Below are 20860 nucleotides of genomic sequence, written 5' to 3'. Positions count from 1 at the left end.
ATATCTAGCAATGCATTTTCTCTAATAAGGAATCAAATCTTGAACTTCTGTACATGATACCCAGCTACGCTCAAAAGTAGTGCATCGTTAAAATCAAAAAAAAAGGAAGGGGGGGGGGGGGGGGGGGGGGGGGGGGGGGTGGCAGACACTGAGGTCTAAGCGTGCCAAACAATCTCCAAGCCCAATTTTGGTAGATTTTTCTACCCCAGTTTCCTTCAAATCACAGCCCCTCGTGTCACTACTTTTGTCAGGTTTTTTGATCAATTTGAACTGTAAATAACCAACTTGAACTGTTTAATATGGTTACGTCCTTTCGTAACTATTAGTGTAAGACTCCAAGGGGAGGGACAAATTATATTTTAATTTATATTTCTAAAGAACTAGTTAATGATATGATTGAAATTATATTAAAACTATTATAAATAGTAAAAAGTTAGAACATTTCATTTTCAAATAATGTAATATACAATACCCCACCTACCTTTATTGTAGGTTGACTTTTGTAAAATACATTTTCCTTTAAAATATAAAAAAATGTTCTTAAAATACTACTCTATTGGATTTTGTATTTTGAAAACATTATACATTTTGCTACAGTGATCCCTCTACATGTAGAGAATCCTATTTATCAAATGTAAACATTTTTAATTACTTTCTCTTTTCTCCTCATGTGATCTTCCATTTCCTCCTCATGTGTAAACATTTTTAAAAATATTTGAAATGAATAAAAAGTATAATATTTAAATACTATGAAGAAAAAATAGATAGCTAATGTATGATATACTGTAAAAGTCAATATGTAAAATAAAAAAAAAATGAATTTTTGTGATGTATTTTAGAGGATAAGATAGAGAAACCATTGAGAGTGCTCTTAGAATCAACGAGCTGCTGGCATTCATCGTGGGTCATAAGTATTGGCCCCATAAACTGTGACTGGCATTGCATCGATGAGTGTTGTATATCTCCCTTTCACCCGAATCAACTAGTACTGAATAAAATAAGCAAGGAATATCTATAAACATTCTCATTCCTACATAGTTGACACAATTCCTAAACTTCAATATTCAGTCTACGGTCTTCCAAAAAGCTAATGTGAATAAGATATGTAAAATACAAATGTTATAATTGTTACTTCAATTGTTTTTTATGAGAATAGACAAGCATTGAAATTCGGAGGATTCGACGAGTAGCTGGCTCAACCAAGGATATATACTATGACAGTTCGAAACCAAATTAAAGAGTCCTCATCCATGACACATTTCTTTGGCTAATTGCAGTTTGAGTTCTGTAGGGCATTGCCTACAGCAGGAACTAAAAGGGCAAAGCCAAATTTCAACACTTCCAAGGATATCAAATGCCACACAGTCGGACATTTACCACTTAAACAGAACCATGACAGTATGACATAATATGATATGAATAAACTTATACAACAGTCAGTGGAATCACATCAGGGGGTCTAGACTCCACCAATGCCTGGTAAGCATAAGTGTCCTCTTTATGAAACCTACCCTTACTTGGGAAGGTATAATTGCCCTTCTCAATCCAAAAGCCCAGCCTGACGATAACTCTCTACACTATCAATAAGAGTGTCCTTCAATGGCCGGTAACTCCAACCTAACCTTTGCAATTTCTCTGAACTCATTCGCACTTCTTCCTGCACTTCAGTGAAGCTGCCAATGCGACCAGAATGCAAAACCATAACCAAACATGTTATATACAGAACTAGGTTGACTGTTAACTAAATAGCTGAAAGAGAATCTTACTTCTTAGGATAGTTGTAATGGGGGTATTTACTCTTCAGCATGTCCACCAGACTCTTTGTCTTGATCATGTGTGCCAAGCAAATGTATCTTCCTTCAGCCTCGGGCTTCTCAAAAGCCAGGATTAGTGCCTCAGCTACATCACGCACATCTACAATAAACCGAAGCTTGTTTTCCACCGATTCAGGTCCTTCATGAAAACATTGATAAAATATACACACTTCAGAAATAAGTATAGCATTCATTTCGACTCGGGAAAAACAATTTTTAGGGGGAAAAAACTAAAGTCTCCCATCCATTGATTATTAGTATTTGCAATCCATTAATATATATATATATATATATATATATATATATATATAAAACATTATAGTGACATGCTCTAATGACAAAACTTTGTCATATTGACCTCCAAATTTGATCAAGAATTGAAGTTAACTTTGATAGACACAAGTCGACCAAGACTTGCACAAAAATCTAGCTAGACAACTCGTGAGATGTTTAGTCAAGTAAGGGAAACATCACTAAACATGCATTGGATGCACGGTCAAGTGAAGTTCCATCAGGTGGTTTGCTAGATGAGCATGAGAAGTCCAGGTCGAGCAATCAACCCAAGCTTCAGTTTTAAAAGGCTTATAAGTCCCAGTTTAACTCTGATTTAAGCCATATCAATACAAGGAACCCCATAAATGATTTTCTGCGACCTCAATTCTTGAATTTCTCACAGCATGAAACTTTAACTTGAGATGTTACTCCACCTCATGAACACATGCACAGAGTGAGAAGCACATGAACTTTATACACAAATACAAAACGTTTACTACAACCAAAAATACTCAATAACATGCATACAATTAAAATAACAGATTCATACCAAAGAGCTATATATGTAACATGTAAGTACCTTTCAGAAGTCTAATGAGAAATAAACTACTTGCGTTCACAGTAGACTGCAGAACTGGCCCCAAGACAAGTGTAGGACATATGCTTACAACATCAAGCCCACTTCCTTTCGCAACCTCCAGCACCTCACATTCTGCTTCTGTTTTAGAGAGACAGTACCAGTTCTGGTAGAAATACTTAATTAAGCATTCTAGAGAAAGAATTGAACACAATCTATACTTTGGAATTTTTATGCAACTAATCTCCGATAACGTACTGGTATCGTACAATGCATAAAATAGAACTACAAGCTCAACAAAAAATTGCATTTTTTGATTACTAACCTTAGTGGTTCTACAGTATTCCTTATCAGACCAACAAGTTTCATCCATGACTCGATCCTTGGGCCAACTTGGATTCATGGACAAAGCAGCCGCGGAGGACACAAAAACAAATCGCTTAACTTTTGCTTCAAGACTTGCTTTGAGTACATTTTGAGTGCCCTTCACAGCAGGTTCAATGACTTCTACCTTTACAATGATATATTTATGTATTATGAAAATAGCTTAAATATTAGGAAGGTAATAAATAAAAAATATTATGTTTCGTTCCACGCTCACTTGTAATAATTGTATTATTATGGTTGTCTCTTAATAGTTTTTTACTAACTAATGCAAAAACATTGATTTAAAATCACAGTTCTTCGCATATTCTTGCCTCAGGGTTTAGTACTGTGTCTGCGGATGAAGGAACTGGACTGGCAACATGGAATACTCCTACACACCCATCAACTGCTGAACGTATAGAGTCGTAATCCAGCAAGTCTGCCTTAAATAGTCTCAGGTTTTCAGGTGCCTTCTCAAATGTACTCAAATGAGCATACTTTGCATCTCCTGCACAGTATTTCCAGAGTGTTCACGTCATCAAAGAGCCCTCAAAAAACTAATTTTTAGATTCAAAATAAGTATAATTCATATATACAGGAAAGTTTCACATTTTTGCTTGATATATATTTCCAAAAATTGAATCAGTAAATGAGTCCATATGACTTTCATAGCGGTTACCATAAATTATATAATTTTTTGTTCAAGAACAAAAGGGTGTAATCTATTCCGTTCACGAATGATGCTAGGATTGAAATATAGGTGGCCAAGTTAATTACTTTTGACGAGGAAATTTTTATACAATATTAAAAAAATTCCATCAAAGTTTTTGTTACAAATTTTATTTAAAAAGGAAAAAAAAAAATCAATTTCTTGGGGTTTCCTCTCTAATATTCGTCCCTGATTCCAACTGCAAGTGATTATAGCAACAAAAGTCATGACTTATTGTCTGGTTGAAAGGGCATCAGTTTTCACACACACAAGAAAGCATTAGACAAAGGGATATAATCAAAGACCCCATTAGTTCATTGAAATAAACAACAGTGGTCGAAAAAAGACCGAGATTCTTAAGCCTGGAAACCAAAAGAACAAATCGATAACCAATGACCATACTTCACCGAGATTATTCATCGGAACTGAAAATTTAAAATTCACAAAATAGTAGGCAAAGAAGGGTGATTTCAGAGTAAGATAATCTTGTACACAGAGTGATGGAACAGAGATAACAGAGAAACAAACGTAGAGAAGGTAGCCAAATTACCGGGTCGCCTTACGGTTGCGTGGACGAAGTAGTTCTTAGAGAGGAGGAGCTTGATGAGCCAAGAAGCAACGAAGCCTCCTCCCCCTGTTACGCACACGGTTACTTTCTCACCCGCCATTTACAAGTTGTCGACGCCTCTCTCTGACACCCCCTTACTCATCCTCAAAACCAATATATATAGAGCCCGCTACTGTGCCGCCCAGCGGTTGCGTGCCGCCAGGCCAAATAAAATTTTTAATTTTTAATTTTTTTTTCATATTTAAATATTTTTAAAATAAATATATATATATATATATATATATATTTATACATTTAAAATCACTATTTTAATCATTAAAAAATAAATTGATCAACAGTCAACGGGAGGAATCTGACATGGGCGAGATGGTAGTGTTTTTTTTTTTTTTTAATAACGTTACACATGGTCATTTTTACGTACTCTCTGTGCACTCTACTGATATAACTGACTGGATTAATTTTTCTTAATACACAACCAATCATATTATTAGAGTGCACAAAAGAGTCCATAAAAATGACTACACATAAAATTTTTATCTTTTATATATAAAGCAGCACGTGCGTGCATTAATCAACATCTAAATAATAAGTTATAGAGGGATTCGAAATTCATCCTTATTACATGAATTAAACCTAACAAACAATCAACATTTTAAATTTAAGCACATGCACAGTTCTAAATCCACATCACACAATTCACAAATTCTCATCCTCCATCTCTAGTGCATCCTAACCAATCTCTAATCTTCATGTCTCAAAAACATGGAATAAAATAAAATAAAAGAATTTGAAAAAGTAAAAAAATGAATTTTATTCTTTAAAATAGGAAATTTGGCTATAAAAAAAGAAAAATATCCCCCCATTGCCGGAGCATAAAATTTATAGTGTACTTAAATAAGAAATGAAAAAAAAAATTAAATAAGTTATTTACCATATACGTAATGCAACGGAAGATGAAATAAGAGGCTCAACGGTAAAAACACACGTTGGTCCTGATAACAACGACATGCCTATATTATAAACATGAAGGAATAAATATACAAGTATAAGATGTATAATTAACAAGAATGTAAGAATGTTGATATTAATAGGAAGTACTATTATAAGAAGAAATTTTGATCCGTATTCCAAGAACAATAGGTTTTGCCAAAATAAGATCAGAAATTCTATGACATTCGTTATGTACGCATCGATTCCATATTGTTAAACGCAAGAGTTTTAGAATATTAAAATTATAAATGGGGTTAAATTCATCATAATAAAATTATTATAATATATTAATTTATAAACTTTACCAATGCGAGACAATATACGTTCATACCTCTGATCAATCAACTCTTGGATGAATGCTTTTCCATGGTTCGTATTCACTTCATTTGGCAGATTCATATGAATTGCAAGCGCCAAGTTATCATTAATAGTTGTATACACGGTCAATAGACAAACAAATGTGAATATATAATCAAAAAAATTTCTAGCATTACCAAAAAAAAAAAAAAAACACAGAGTATATGAATAATAATAACATTAAAAGAATTATAACACTCACAAATTTTGCAGGAATTTGACAGACTAAGAAGAAATAAATAACGATTTGTCAAACATGCCGACGTACAAAACATAGAAACAAATATATAAGGGAAAAAAAAAAAAAACAATCTTGCAATTACATATCTTTAAAGCATAAAGAAATATTATATATAAAATAATAGGACATGATTAACATTCACATCAAACCAAATATTATAATAACAATCTTATTGATTTGTAAAATGTCATATACAAATGAATTCATAAAATAATACAAAATAAATATAACATTTATTTATATGGATAATAACAAAACATACTTGAAAAGAAAGAGAAATCATACGTTGGACATAGACAATAATATATTAATACAAACATAAATGGAATTTATATTTTATTTAAATAAGAAATGCAAATAAATTTTTTAGATAAATTTTTTTAAATGACAAATTGTATTTAAAAAAATTAATAAATTTTCTATAAACTCTTTTCGAAATGGAATAAATCTATATATTTTATTTATATAAATGCACGCACAAAAAAAAATTTCAAAATATATATACATTTGTGTATCTGAGCCTAAACAATGTAGGGGCAAGACGATTCATTGTTGACAATATAATAAATAAATAAAAACAGCAGAATATATATGATAATACATTATAAAAAAGAACACGAAATTTATGTTCAACCTAAACAAGGAATGTAATAAAGTTTTCTAGATAAACTGCTTACTATCTAAGTAATTCAACAATAAACATAAGAACTAAACTTGTACACAAAAGATTAGAGACAAGGTCCAATTCCTCACTACATAATTTTATACTCAAGCCCCAATTATAAATTATAAAAGTTTCCAAACATTGATATCAGCTTTGTAGCAATTATTATAGTATAAATTAGAGCAAATAAAACAGTAAAAAAAAGAAGAGCAACATTTTATTTTGCGATCACAAATTTACGAGAAAATATTATATTTAATTTAAAAAAAAAACAAATAGACTATAGGTTAATAGATAAGTTCAAAATGATTTATAAGAACATATATTTCTCACATATCAAGAAAAAAGGAAAGGAAACAAAAAAAGAAAAAAGAAAAAGGAATGAAAGCCAAAGATTACTTTCCAAGTTCTCAACAAAAAGATCAGCCCAGCCCAGCCCAGCCCAGCTCACTATAAATAAAATTCTCCAAACAATGTAAATTTTTAAATATATATTTTTTATTTTAAAATTTTAATATAATCATATGCACCATCCATATATTAAGTGCAAAAGTTAAATAAATTATGTGGTAGCAGCTAGGAACACAAACATGTAGTAATAACGTGTTTTTTTTTTTTTTTTTTTCACTTAAAACCAAAGAGAAAACTAAAAATCCGGCCCAATTTTCCCAAGCCCGAAACAGACACGAGGCCTAGCCCATCCATCAACCCAAAAAACATCAAAACGGCGCCGCTTTCAACACAGCCACGCCCAAACTACTCCACCCGAAAACACAAAAGACGGTGCTGTTTTCACTTAAAAACCTATGCATCGCTACACTACACCTTCAGACTTCCCCACTCCGCCCCCTTCCAGATCTTCTCTCTCTCTCTCTCTCTCTCTCTCTCTCTCTCTCATTCCCTCACATTTTTTCTCCTCTTCTCATGTTTTTGCTTTCCACATGCACTAAGACCTCTACCTTTCACCTTTTTTACCCCATCTCCTCTACCTTTCACCTTTTTTTCCCCATCTCTCTCCTCTTGACTCCTCGTTCGCATTGTCTCTCTTCTCTCATATTGTTTTCAAGAAATAGACAACATTCAACGCATTTCTGTTTATTTTATTTGCTCGGATGAATTTTTTTTTCCTTATATCTTACAAATCTAAGGTTCTACATTTCAGTTATGTAGAAATTATTTCTGTTGCTTTTGACATATATTGGCTTCATATTTTTCGTTTGCTTCATGTGTATATGCTTCCATTTTATGTATTTCATACACGTCTGGGTTCATATTTATTTTTTTACTCTGTTGATTTCATTTCAATATAGATACAAATAGATCTGCATATAGCCGAACAAAGCATGTTTAGATCTGGGTTCTTAGGTTTTTTTATCTCTTTCATTTATGTTTACTAAATCTGTTGTTGGCCGTACAACTCTTCCAATACCTTTTTTTTTTTCGTGTACAGTAATCATAAAATCCTTCTATTTTCTCGTAGTTTTTATTTTTTTCAAATTTTCCGTTGATTTTTATTTTTGTTACATTTTTCTATCATGTTTTTCTTTTTCCGTAGACATGAACATTTTTTTTTTCCAGCGCGAGTGAAAAAAAAAAAAAATCACGCTGGAGAAAAAAATCGCAGTGTTCATCCTTGCAGATTTGAGGATATTCACTTTTTTTTCCCTTATTTATCGTATACTCCTTCCCAAATTTTTTGGCTAAGATGAAGAATTTTTTTTTTCTTTTAAATCTACAAAACTACTATAGTTTATGTTTCGATTTGAGTTACTCTTATTTTTTTTTGTTTGTTATTGTTCGTGTAGTTCTCCATTTATATTTTTTTTGCAGAGAACTTCATAGATGTTCATAAATCTGAACAGGTAATTTCTTAACGTAAACAATTTTTTATTTTATTTTATTTTTTTATTCTATTTAATTTTTTAAATTTTCATGTTATCTTTTATTCATCGTTAAAATTTTGTGTACATGACTGAAATGTTAAGATCTATGAATTTTGTATGTATATTAGATTCTATTGTTTTTTTACTCATATGTACGTGTGCTATTCCGCTTTGTATTACTCGGTATGATTGTTTTATCCTGCCTGAGATTTTTATGTTATCTCTTATTCATCGTTGAAATTTTCTTCAAATATTGGAATAAATTACTGGTATTTTTGTCATTCATATGTCAGCTACTAAGAAGCGAGCTACTAAGGACCGTTTACATGTGTGCCATAGCAAATAAAAAAATGGAAGAAGAAATCATACCACTCAATGCAGGGAACAAGGCAAATAAAAAAGCGAGCTAATAAGGACCGTTTAAGAAGCAGAGAACAAAGTCTTGAGGAATTGAAAGATTGTAACAATGATTGTTCGTTCCTTTCATGTTTTTAGCCAAATTTATTTGTAACAATTAACTATTGCATACAAATAAATAATTGAATAATTAAATTTATTCTACATCTCTATTCTAATTAATTGAGAGCACCTTGATAAAAATAATTAAAACAATTATAAGAAATTTCATTATTTTTATCATTTATTTAAAAATATATTGCAAGCAATTATCTATGGGGACACTTTTTATTGTGGGTTAATGAATATGAATGCGCAACACGTTATGTAGGTATTTTAGCAGGAGGAGTCGTCTTCGTTTTTAGAAATTATTATGAAAATAAGGGAAACACGAAGGTAGAAATTTAAATTTTGACTCCAAGGCTCAATTGTAATGACAATCATGTCTTTAGAACATATTTTGTTTTCTAATTTCAACGTGCTATAGTATTGACAAATATATTCCAATGATACAATGAAGCCACTTTAATTTGTTGTTCTAAAGTAGCATCTTTTATATTAGAACATAAAATGTATGTTAATTATGATGCATTCCAACAACTAAAAAAGTTTTAGTTTTCTATTATATAATAGGCGTAGACAGCACTTTTCAAAATAAATGTAGAGCTCATCACGAGGCGTATGTGCTAAGTGCGCCTCATAGTGCCCATTACCCTTGCTCGTGTGTTGCAGATGTCTTATGTAATTCTCTCTTCTTCTTCAACTTAAGACAAATACTGTAGTGAAAATGATTCGATATAAACTACTTGTCTACACTTTATTTGATCAATGTGGTACTAATATTTCCTTTTTCATATATTTTTTCTTGGTCAGTTGTACGATATACATACGTATATCTATGGCAATGAATATAAAATAAATGTAAGGAAACAAAAGAGAATGATATATAGATTTACGTGTTTTGACATAATGCCTACTCCCACGAGAGTTTGGGGTGGGAGAATCCACTATAGTATAATTGTTTTATAGTCTTTCTTAGTCTTTCACCCGCACTATATAATGGAATCAGAGGTATATCTTCTGATGGTGACCCTTTCGTTGCTGCTCTGATCGTGTGGTTCAAGAAGCTGTAGTAGAAGTTGAAGTCTCATTCTCCCAAGTTGTCTAGTTCTCTCCCTTTTATCTTCTGTCCCTTGTTCTTTTATGTTACATTTCATCTCCTTTATGTCCCATCCTTTTTTTTCTTCCTAATACCTTATTCTTCCTCAGCCTTTGTCACCTCATTGTCTATTCTTCCTATCTCATTCTGTTGTCTTCTAGCGAGGGCTCTTTGATGGGCTGAGCTTGGTTTATCTAGGCTAGAGATATTTTATCCCCTTTAATTGTCTGCAATTCTTAAGGTTGATTTTCTCCAAAAGAAAATATTGGAAATCTTCAAGATAAAATATTCGCTAGAGGTAGTCCAGAGAAATTTGTAGAAAAATAAATTTAAAAAATGGATCCCTAATTTCATTTCACTTGCATTAAGCAATAAATATTTCCAAGCGCGAGACTGGGCAGAAGATCTAGGCTCGATTGTATAAGGTGCAAGCATGGAGCTCGGCTTTGACTGGAGATGTACTCGACCATATAAGAAGTGAGTGTGAAGTTCGGTGTTGGGCACTTGGGAGGCCGAACGGTCCCTGACATTTTTTGTTTGTTGACTTGTTGTGAAAGTAGTGAGATGATGATGGCCGAGAAAGACATGATTGGGCAACAGGTGGCTGGGATGGTCAGGTGCCTGCATGCATGTGGTCGGGCAGTTGCTATCTTCATGGTCGAGGAGTTGCTAAGGCACTTTGTGGCCTGCCAGTTCGTCGAGGAACTGAGGCGACGAACTGGCAAGCCGAGTAGCCATGGGGTCGTTGAGAGAGGTGATGTCGAGCAAGCTTACTCATGCACATGGGACATGTAAGGTAGTACTTATTGCGAGTGCATGACGAGATGGTTGCTTGCTTGCTTGACTGAGGGTTATGAAGTGCCCCACCAATGACAGAGGTCGTCGGTGGTTCTAGTGCTAGTTGGTAGGCACTGCTTAGGCCATGGGTACCATTGGGAGATGGGCTTCCATCCTTGCTATACAATGAGGATCAAAGGTCTATCTTCTAATAGTGGCTTCGTTGTTGGTGCTCTGGTCGTGAGGTCGAAGAAGCTCCAGTGAAAGTTGAAGTCTCGCTTCCCAAGTCATCTAGTTCCCTCCCATTTATCTTCTGTCGCTTATTTCTTTATGTCACATATCTTCTTATTTATGTCTTATCCTCTATTTTCCTTTTGACACGTTGTCTTTCCTCTAACAGTGTGCAATCGGATTCAGATGCTAAAATTCAAGTGGTTATATGCTCAGACTAATTCAAAAATAATCTAGGTGGATAATCGAATTTAAACCAAATATCTAGATTGTAACTAGATATCAAGATTTTTCACATTTTTTTACTATAAACTTGGATATTAGGGTTATAAACGAATTTAATCCGGGTTTTTAATACTTTAAAAAAATTACTTTAAAACAAAAAAAAATGTTTTTATAGCACTTAAAAAAAAAAAAACTGATATCATGCTTAAATTGCCTAGATTTTTTTTAAAAAAATAATTTAAACATTTTTTAAAAGATTTTATAAAAAAATAAATTAAAGAACAAAATAAATAAAAATACAAAATAGATAATATTATTGTTATATCACAATGCAAAACATAAATTTATAAAAAATAAAATAAATAATAATACATTACAACTAACTAAACTAATACATAACAATGCAAAATAAATAACATTGTTGAATATTTCATGTACAAGTACCGATCAAACATCTTGTATTATCAAATTTACAACAGAAACAATGTTTTTTGGAAAAATAAGGGGAAAAAAAAAAAAACCAGTTACAAAAAACTGGGTTAAAAACTGGATCCGAAGTGTATACAATTTTTTTTTACTTGCCTAGATTTACCTGAATTTTTGGGTTTCAGATAGGACCTAAAACAAAATCTGGCCGTGTTCTACACCCTACTTTCTTCAAACTTTGTCCCCTCATTGTCTCTTCTTCATTGCTTATTCTGTTGTCTTCTAGTGGAGGCCTTTTGATGGGCTATACTTGGTTTATCTAGGGTTGTGATATTTTATATCCTTCATTCATCATCTTCCTCATTGCTCATGCAGTGGTACTTCTCCATCTCATAGTGATTGATCTGTGCGAGTGCTCCCAAAAGGAGACCAACTTTGGAGTTACGAAAAATAAGAACAACCAATAGGGTTTAGTGAAAGATTGCTCTCTTTCTCAGTCACTTCCATCCTCTCATTTTTCATGTTTTGTTATTGTTTGTCCAAAATCAAATATAGGGATAAGTATTAATGCATGCACATCTTTTCTGTCTCTGAGTTCCTATTTACCGACTCTCAAATCTTTTTTAGTTAGGTTAAGCAAACTTGCATTAAAAACGACCAAGACCAGAACCATGACCGTATGTGTGAAGGACGAACTTGAAAACGGCTTGAAAACTCGTGGTTTATATTTGTTAAAACCTGAAACTAGTTTAGTCATATATATATATATATATATATATATTTATATAACTCAATAATATTTTCATTTTAAATGTTTTCGTTCTTGATCATATATATTTTTTTAATGGGATACATAATTTTAACTAATTTTATTTAGCAAATACTTAAATAGAAATTACTTAAGTTGTGACATATAATAAATATATTAGAGATACTGATAGTTAAGATGGAAAATCGTATTTCTCAAAAGAAAAAAATATCAATTTTCATGAAATCATCTTGGTAGAGTAATATATATACATATCAGTAATACTACATACAGTCGTGGAGTGGACAAGTGCCGTGCAATCGTTTTGAAAAAGAGTAAAATCTACAATTAAAAAATTAATTAATTTTTTAATATGAATCTCGTATTTATTCATTTTTTTAAAGTGATTACATGGCGCTTACACACTCAGGACTGTAAGTATAATTTCTCTATATACATTCCTGATGTTTTCTTGAAAAAGAAGAGAGCAGAGTCATTACTAGAGGAATAATCTATCTGGGGATCAACTTGTCCGTATGTGGCCACCTTTCAACACGCATTCCATTACGCTTGCTTATTCTATTTGTGAATTTTATTGTCAAGTTAATAATCTTTGCGATCAGTTGATTGTTGCCAAACCACAATTCACATGTACCACTGATGTATAACTTTTTGCTCAACATTGTGATCGCCAACAATTCATGCACTTCCTAATGGTCATTTGTGATAATTTTGAATCTACTCGAGTACATTTTTTCATTCCTACATAGTTGACATAATTCGTAAACTTTAATATTCAATCTACGATCTTCCAATAAGCTAATGTGACTAAAATGTGTAAAATACAAATGTTATGGTCGTTACTCCAATTGTTTTTAAATGCGAATAGACAAGCATTGGAGTTGGGAGGGTTTCTTCCACGAGTAGCTGGCTCAAGCAAGGATATGCTATGACAGTTGGAAACCAAATTAAAGAGTCATCATCCATGACACATTTATCTGGTTATAGCAGCCAGCATTGACCATTTTGGAAATGTTTCTCACATTAAATTAAATTTCAGTATTATACGAGTCACATAACTGTAACTTGTTATAACTCATTAAACATTAGACTATTTATTAATATGTAAGGTTTTGTTCCTATTACAAACGATTTTTAAAAGAAATGTTTCAAACTCATTCCACTAAATGTATCATTCACCAAATCTCTCGAGAGTCCATTTGTAAAAGAATCCGTCAAGTTTTTATTTGACCACACATATAGATGTTATGATTTCACCACCAAAGTCTTCGGCTCTCTATGCAAGTGGTTTTTTGGGAATAATACAAGTTTTTCACTAGTCTACTACTTTTTTGCTTTACCTCTCCTAGCCATTTGTTTGTCTTCACTAACCATTTTATTGATTTAAATCATGAGTCATTTGATAGTGTTGCAGGTAATACAAGCTCTACTGACGCTCCATCTCTGGCTACTTAATTCCAAGATTGTTGATGTGTTTCTTGGTCTTTCTGCTCCATCACTTGTCCCTTAGTTCCCTCCAGTTGCTAATCTTCATGGTTCCAGTTGGATAAGAGCCCCTCCCAATCATTTCAAAGATTATTATTATTATTTTGCTCTTACAACTCTTCATGAACCTCACACTTATCGTGAGTCTTAAATTGATCATCACTGGCAAAAAGCCATGTCTGAAGAATTAGATGCCCTTACAAAAAATCATACTTGTACTCTGGTAGATTTGCCCCCTCATAAGTTTGTTGTTGGATGTAAAGGGGTATACAAAACCAAGACTCAGGCAAATAGATAAATGGAACAATATAAAAGTTGTCTGGTTGTGAAGGGCTTCACCCAAGAATATGATGTTGATTACAAAGAGACATTTGTTCCAGTTGCTAGACTTAACTCAATTCGATCTTTGCTTGTAGTTGCTGCAGTTTCTCAATGGACCTTATTCCATATGGTTGTAAAATAATGCATTTCTTAATAGTGATCTTAAAGAAGAATTTTATACGCAACTTCCTCCAAGTTATGAGCTCCCTCCATATAAAGTCTATCAGCTTTGTCATGCCTCATATGGTCTCATGCCTTATATGGTCTCATAGAATCACCTAAAGCTTGGTTTGCTAAATTCAGCTATGTGATCTCCCAATAAGGTTTTGTATCTAGTACATATGATTATGCCTTGTTTTCCGCACAATTGCTGTCAGTACTTTCTTGTTTTGATATATGTGGACGACATGATTGTCACTAGTAATGATATTGCAGGCATACACACTCTTCAGCATTTTCTTAGCCAAAACTTTGAGATGAAGAACTTGGTCCAACTCGACTATTTTTTTGGCCTTGAAGTTACCTTTAGTTCAAAAGGTTATTATCTTTCTCAAGCATGTATGCTTCTAATATTCTTTCTAAGGTTGGTTTGATCGACAGTAAGATCAGTACTACTACTACTACTACTACTCTCGAGACAAATGTCAAGCTTCTTGCTACTGATGGTGGGCCTCTATCTGATCCCACTCTCTATAGACTGTTGGTTGGCAATCTTATATATTTCATTGTATCACGATCGGATATCTGTTATACCGTTCAATTGGTTAGCTAGTTCATGAGCGCCCCTCGCTCTACTCACAATATTGTTGTTCTTTGTATATCGTGCTATGTCAAGGGAACCTTGTTTCATGATCTTCACTTCTCCTATTTGTCATCCCTTGAATTACGTGCCTACTCTGATGCAGATGAGGTTGGGAATCTCACTAATTGGCACTCTACCGCTAACTACTATTTTTTACTTGGGACTTCCTTGGTTTTGTGGTTTAATAAGAAACAATCTGTTATCACCATTTCTAGCACAGAAGCAAAATACCATGCACTTGCTGACACAATTTCTGTGTTTTTGTGGCTACGTTGACTTTTGACATACACAACCACTCCTTAGCCTGCATGTACCCCACTTTTTCGTGACAATCGCAATGCTATTCAGATTCCTCCCAATGATTTTTTTCCAAGAGTGCACTAATCATTCCAAGAATGATTGCAACTTCCATCTAACATCATCTTTAGCAAGGCACCTTATCTTTACGTTCTAACTCATCGGAAGATCAATTGGTTGAAACTTTCACCAAGTCCCATCCACCTAGGCTATAACATGATTTTATTTCCAAACTTGGGATGATGATGAACCAAACTCAAGCTGAGATATTTACCATCATCCTGAGTTTGAATAAGATGTTATATCATACTTATGATAGAATATATTTATAATATTATAGCATATGTACTGTAATATGACTTTTTTTTTTTATCATATTTAATTTATTGTATAAATAAATTATTATCGTTGATTTATTGCATTTCCATTGTCTCTTTGGTCTCATTCTCCTACAAATAGGCCTTCTATTGTATAGTTTGACACACCAAATATAAGTTATTCTCTCTCAATTTCTTTCAACTTGTTATTTATCACACATGTTATGGTTATTACTTCAATTGTTTTTTTAATGAGAATAGACAAGCATTGAATTTGGGAGGATTTCTCCAACCCCTTTCGGCCAATTTCAGATTACATTTCGTTCGAGACTATTTTAATGACAATTTTGTAATTTTCTTATATTTAGATGATATTTTTGTCAATTTTAAATCTATATGACATTCATGTAATTTTAAAATCTAACAAGGATTTATATCATTTAATTTTTTTTTTTGTAACTTTAAATATGTCTTCTCATTCTCTATCTTTTTTTAAATATCCTTATTTTTAATAATTTCTTGGTTCTTTATTTTTTTATTTTTTATTTTGTGTCCTAACTCAAATTTGTAATTTTTTTTAACATTATCTTTCGACACTAATACTTTTATCTTTGTTTTAGTATTTTCAACGTATATTCATTTTAGAAATATTCAATTATTCCATACACACACAAATATATATATATATATATATATATATATATATATATGATACACACTAACATGTACATGTAATTCTTTTATTAATTCTGATTTTACACACAAAAATAAAATATGATACACATTTATATATAAATGTATTTATTTTATTCGTTATCAGTTTATATATATAACTAATCCTGAAATGATATATTGAAATGCACTGATGGCAAAATATTCTATGGAATTTAAAACATTAATCCATATTCTAACAATGCCTTATAGCTTGGTTTGGATTGGAAGATGAGATGAGATGATCAGATTTTAGATGAAAGATAAAAATTAAATAAAATACTGTTATTATTGTTTTAGAATTCGAAAAAGTTGAATTGTGATTTAAAAAAGTTGAATTGTTTATTATATTTTGTGTGAGAATTTAAAAAAATTTTAATGATAAGATGAAATGAGTTGAGATGATGTGAGATTACCTCCCAATCCAAATCCGGCTGTTACTCCTACTTGGTAAGGTATGATTACCCTTCTCAATCCAAAAGCCCAGCCTGACGATAGCTCTCTACACTATCAATAATAGTGTCCTTCAATGGCCGGTAACTCCAACCAAACCTTTGCAATTTCTCTGAACTCATTCGTATTTCTTCCTGCGCTTCAGTGAAGCTGCCAATGCGACCAGAATGCAAAACCATGACCAAACATGTTATATACAGAACTAGGTTGACTGTTAACTAAATGGCTGAAAGAGAAGCTTACTTCTTAGGATACTTATAATGGGGGTATTCACTCTTCAGCATGTCCACTAGGCTCTCTGTCTTGATCATGTGTGACATGCAAATGTATCTTCCTTCAGCTTCAGGCTTCTCAAAAGCTAGGATTAGTGCCTCAGCTAAATCACGCACGTCTACAATCCACGAAAGCCAGTTTTCCACCGATTCGAGTCCTTCTTAATTCATGAAAACATCAATAAAATACAAATACTTCAGAAATAAAGACAACATTCATTTCGACTTGATAAAAACAATGTTTAGGGGAAAACAACTAAAGTTACTCATCCATTGATTATTAGCAATTGCAATCAGTTAATATATTATAAAAAAAAAAAACATTGTTGTGACATGTTCTAATGAGACACACGGTCCACAAAAATCTAGCAATTAACCAAAAATAATCAATAACATGCATACGATTAAAAAAGGGATTCATACCATAGATAGAGGTATATATGTAACATGTAAGTACCTTTCAGAAATCTCAAGAGAAATAAACTACTTGCGTTCACTGTAGACCGCAAAATTGGCCCCAAGACAAGTGTAGGGCATATGCTAACAACATCAAGCTCACTTCCTTTCACAAGCTCCAGCGCCTCACGTTCTGCTTCTGTTTTAGAGAGATAGTACCAGTTCTGGTAGGAATACTTAATTAAGCATTCTAGAGAAAGATTTGAACACAATCTATACTTTGGAACTGTTATGCAACTAATTTCTGATAACGTACTGGTATCATACAATGCATAAAATAGAACTACAAGCTCAACAAAAATCTGCATTTTCAGATTACTTACCTCAGTGGTTCTACAGTATTCCGTATCAGACCAACAAGTTTCATCCATAACTTGATCCTTGGGCCAACTTGGATTCATGAACACAGCAGAAATGGAGGACACAAAAACAAATCGCTAACTTTTGCTTCAATGCTTGCTTTGAGTACATTTTGTGTGCCCTTCACAGCAGGTTCAATCACTTCTACCTTTACAATGATATATTTATGTATTATGAACATAGCTTAAATTTAAGAAGGTAATAAATAAAAAATATTATGTTTTTTTTTTTTTGAAAGGTAAATATTATGTTTCATTCCACACTCACTTGTAGTAATTGTATTATTATGGTTGTCTCTTAATAGTTTTGTACTAACTAATGCAAAAACAATGATTTAGAAGGGGAAAAATCACAGTTACTCCGTTATTCTTGCCTCGGGGTTTAGTACTGTATCTGCGGATGTAGGAACTGGACTGGCAACATGGAATACTCCTACGCACCCTTCAACTGCTGAACGTATAGAGTCGTAATCCAGCAAGTCTGCCTTAAATAGTCTCAGGTTTTCAGATGCTTTCTCAAATGCATTCAAATGAGCATACTTTGCATCTCCTGCACAGTATTTCCAAAGTGTTCATCTCATCAAAGAGTCCTCAAAAAACTAATTTTTAGATGCAAAATAAGTATAATTCATATACAGAGGAAAGTTTCACATTTTTGCTTGATATATATTACCAAAAATTGAATCAATAAATGAGTCCATATGACTTTCATAGCGGTTGCCATAAATTTTATAATTTTTTGTTCAAACTTGAACAAAAGGTTGTAATCTATTCAGGTCAGGAATGGATTGAAATTTAAGGGTTGTATGGATAGTGAAATAAGATGAGATGGTTTTAAATGAAAGTTGAAAATTAAATAAAATATTGTTAAAATATTATTTTTTAATATTATTATTGTTTTGAGATTCGAAAAAATTGAATAGAAATTTGAAAAAATTGAATTGTTTATTATATTTTGTGCAGAAATTTGAAAAAATTATAAAAATGAGATAAAATAATTTCTTAATCCAAACGATCCTAGGTGGCCAAGTTAAATATTTTTTACGGGGAAATTTTTTTATACAATATTAAATAAATTCCATCAAAGGTTTTGTTACAAATTATGTTTAAAAAGAAAAAAAAAAAACTAAAAATTCTTGGGGTTTCCTCTCTAATATTCGTCCCTGATTCCAATTGCAAGTGATTATAGTGACAAAAGTCATGACTTATTGTCTGGTTGAAAGGGCATCGGTTTTTCACAGACACAAGAAAGCATTAGACAAGGGGATATAGTCGAAGACCCCATTAGTTCATTGAAATAAACAACAGTGGTCGAAAAAAGACGACATTCTTGACCTGGAAACCAAAAGAACAATTCGATAAAATGACCATACTCCACCGAGATTATTCATCGGAATTGAAAATTTAAAATTCAAAATAAAGTAGGCAAAGAAGGGTGATTCCAGAGTAAGATGGATGGATGGAACAGATAATCTTGTACAGAAAAGTGATGGAATAGAGAAAATAAGTAAACAAACGGAGAGAAGGTAGACAAATACCGAGTCGCCTTACGGTTGCGTGGACGAAGTAGTTCTTAGAGAGGAGAAGCTTGATGAGCCACGAAGCAACGAAGCCTCCTCCCCCTGTTACGCATACGCTTACTTTCTTACCTGCCATTTCCAAGTTGTCAGCAATTCTCTCTCTCTGATATCTCCTACCCGTGACCACACAGATTAATCGAATGATGATAGGCTTACCATCACCACACAGATTTATCAAATGATGATAGGTTTAATATCCTCCATAAACTCTCTCTCTCTTTTTTTTAATATAATTATCTTATTTACTTAATAATTAAAAAGTAATTATTAGTAAAATTATATATATTTTTAATTTATTTTAATGATTAAAAATCTTAAAAAATACTTAAAAATTAATAAAAATTTTAAATATTATAGAGTAGTAAATGAGTAATAATAAGATAATAAGTATAACATCATCCTTGTTAATTTTTCCAAACCATAAATATATATAAAGGGAGGTGCTTCCAGCCGGATGGGTGGGATATTGTGTTTTACAATTGTAAATGAAAAACTGACACATATGACTTGTAGCAAATTAAATAATACATTCGCATGTAGGAAATATTTTTTTTTCTGGACGGGATATCTCTCTCTCTATCTCTAAAAAATCTATCATTCACAATGCAATGTAAATCAAACTAAGATCCAAAACCAAAGTAAAAGAAAGATAATCATTTCTGAGCAGTTCCAAAATGACTTGTTCCATCACATTAACGATACCTGTCCAAAAATGCTCATGTTAATATAACTACACAAAACTCATTGTTATCTTACACGTAAGAACCATTTTGATACTATTTTGATACATAAGCTGTCTAAAAAGTAAGCAGTTAGTAGCAATGTGTATTTTGAAAACCATGAAATTTGGCTTCCCTTTATGTATTTGTTAATATAATTCCAGGATAGAGTTTATCCCTGCCCTCTAGCTAACAAGTTTAGATTGAAAATTCACAAAAACTAGCACAAAATTTTGTCCCTTTAATGGGAACACTGACCAGGGCAAAAAGTGTTGATGTTGTTGTTTTTGCAGAGGGTAGCATCCACTGCTGCTTCATCCTGCTTTCTATGCATCCAAATTTATAATAAAAAATAAAAAATAAAAAATAAAAAAAGAAGAAGAAAAGAATTGCTTTTCAATGCACTGCCTTGCAGACCAAAGAATAGATGGTATAATCTAATGCCATTATTTCTGGACTGCGCCAACAAAGAACCAAGCGAATTATATATTTTTCACACATAAAAAAAAAAAAAACATTAGCTTGTTTACCTTTCCGAAAATTTCCCAGGAATAAAGAGCAATGGCAAAATAACAAAAACATGGAAACAGAGGCCTTCCCCAATTTAGTCAACAAAACAAATCTGATTTATACATAGCTAAGATACCACGGTAAATTCCTAAT

General features: G+C 32.4%; 1 protein-coding gene, 1 long non-coding RNA gene and 1 pseudogene across 2 annotated transcripts; 1 reads left to right on the top strand and 2 right to left on the bottom strand.

Moving 5' to 3' along the window:
• Positions 1 to 1187: 1187 nt before the first annotated feature.
• Positions 1188 to 4459, bottom strand: LOC122315671 (cinnamoyl-CoA reductase 1-like). The gene is made up of 6 exons (XM_043131735.1): positions 4290 to 4459; positions 3363 to 3538; positions 2990 to 3175; positions 2668 to 2830; positions 1767 to 1953; positions 1188 to 1673 (listed from the first exon to the last, which is right to left on the bottom strand). The coding sequence occupies exons 1-6, from the start codon at positions 4405 to 4407 to the stop codon at positions 1541 to 1543; spliced, it is 963 nt and encodes a 320-aa protein (XP_042987669.1). The 5' UTR covers positions 4408 to 4459; the 3' UTR covers positions 1188 to 1540.
• Positions 4460 to 7375: 2916 nt separating this feature from the next.
• Positions 7376 to 9021, top strand: LOC122315670. The gene is made up of 2 exons (XR_006244083.1): positions 7376 to 8421; positions 8736 to 9021. It is a non-coding gene; the product is annotated as an uncharacterized LOC122315670 (long non-coding RNA).
• Positions 9022 to 14029: 5008 nt separating this feature from the next.
• LOC122315669 lies at positions 14030 to 19646 on the bottom strand (annotated as a pseudogene).
• Positions 19647 to 20860: the final 1214 nt, after the last annotated feature.

Source organism: Carya illinoinensis, chromosome 7 (genome assembly GCF_018687715.1).
Source record: "Carya illinoinensis cultivar Pawnee chromosome 7, C.illinoinensisPawnee_v1, whole genome shotgun sequence".
Lineage (NCBI taxonomy): Eukaryota > Viridiplantae > Streptophyta > Magnoliopsida > Fagales > Juglandaceae > Carya > Carya illinoinensis.
Note: the sequence above shows the minus strand (reverse complement) of the source record. Positions and strands in the feature narration are given on the sequence as shown.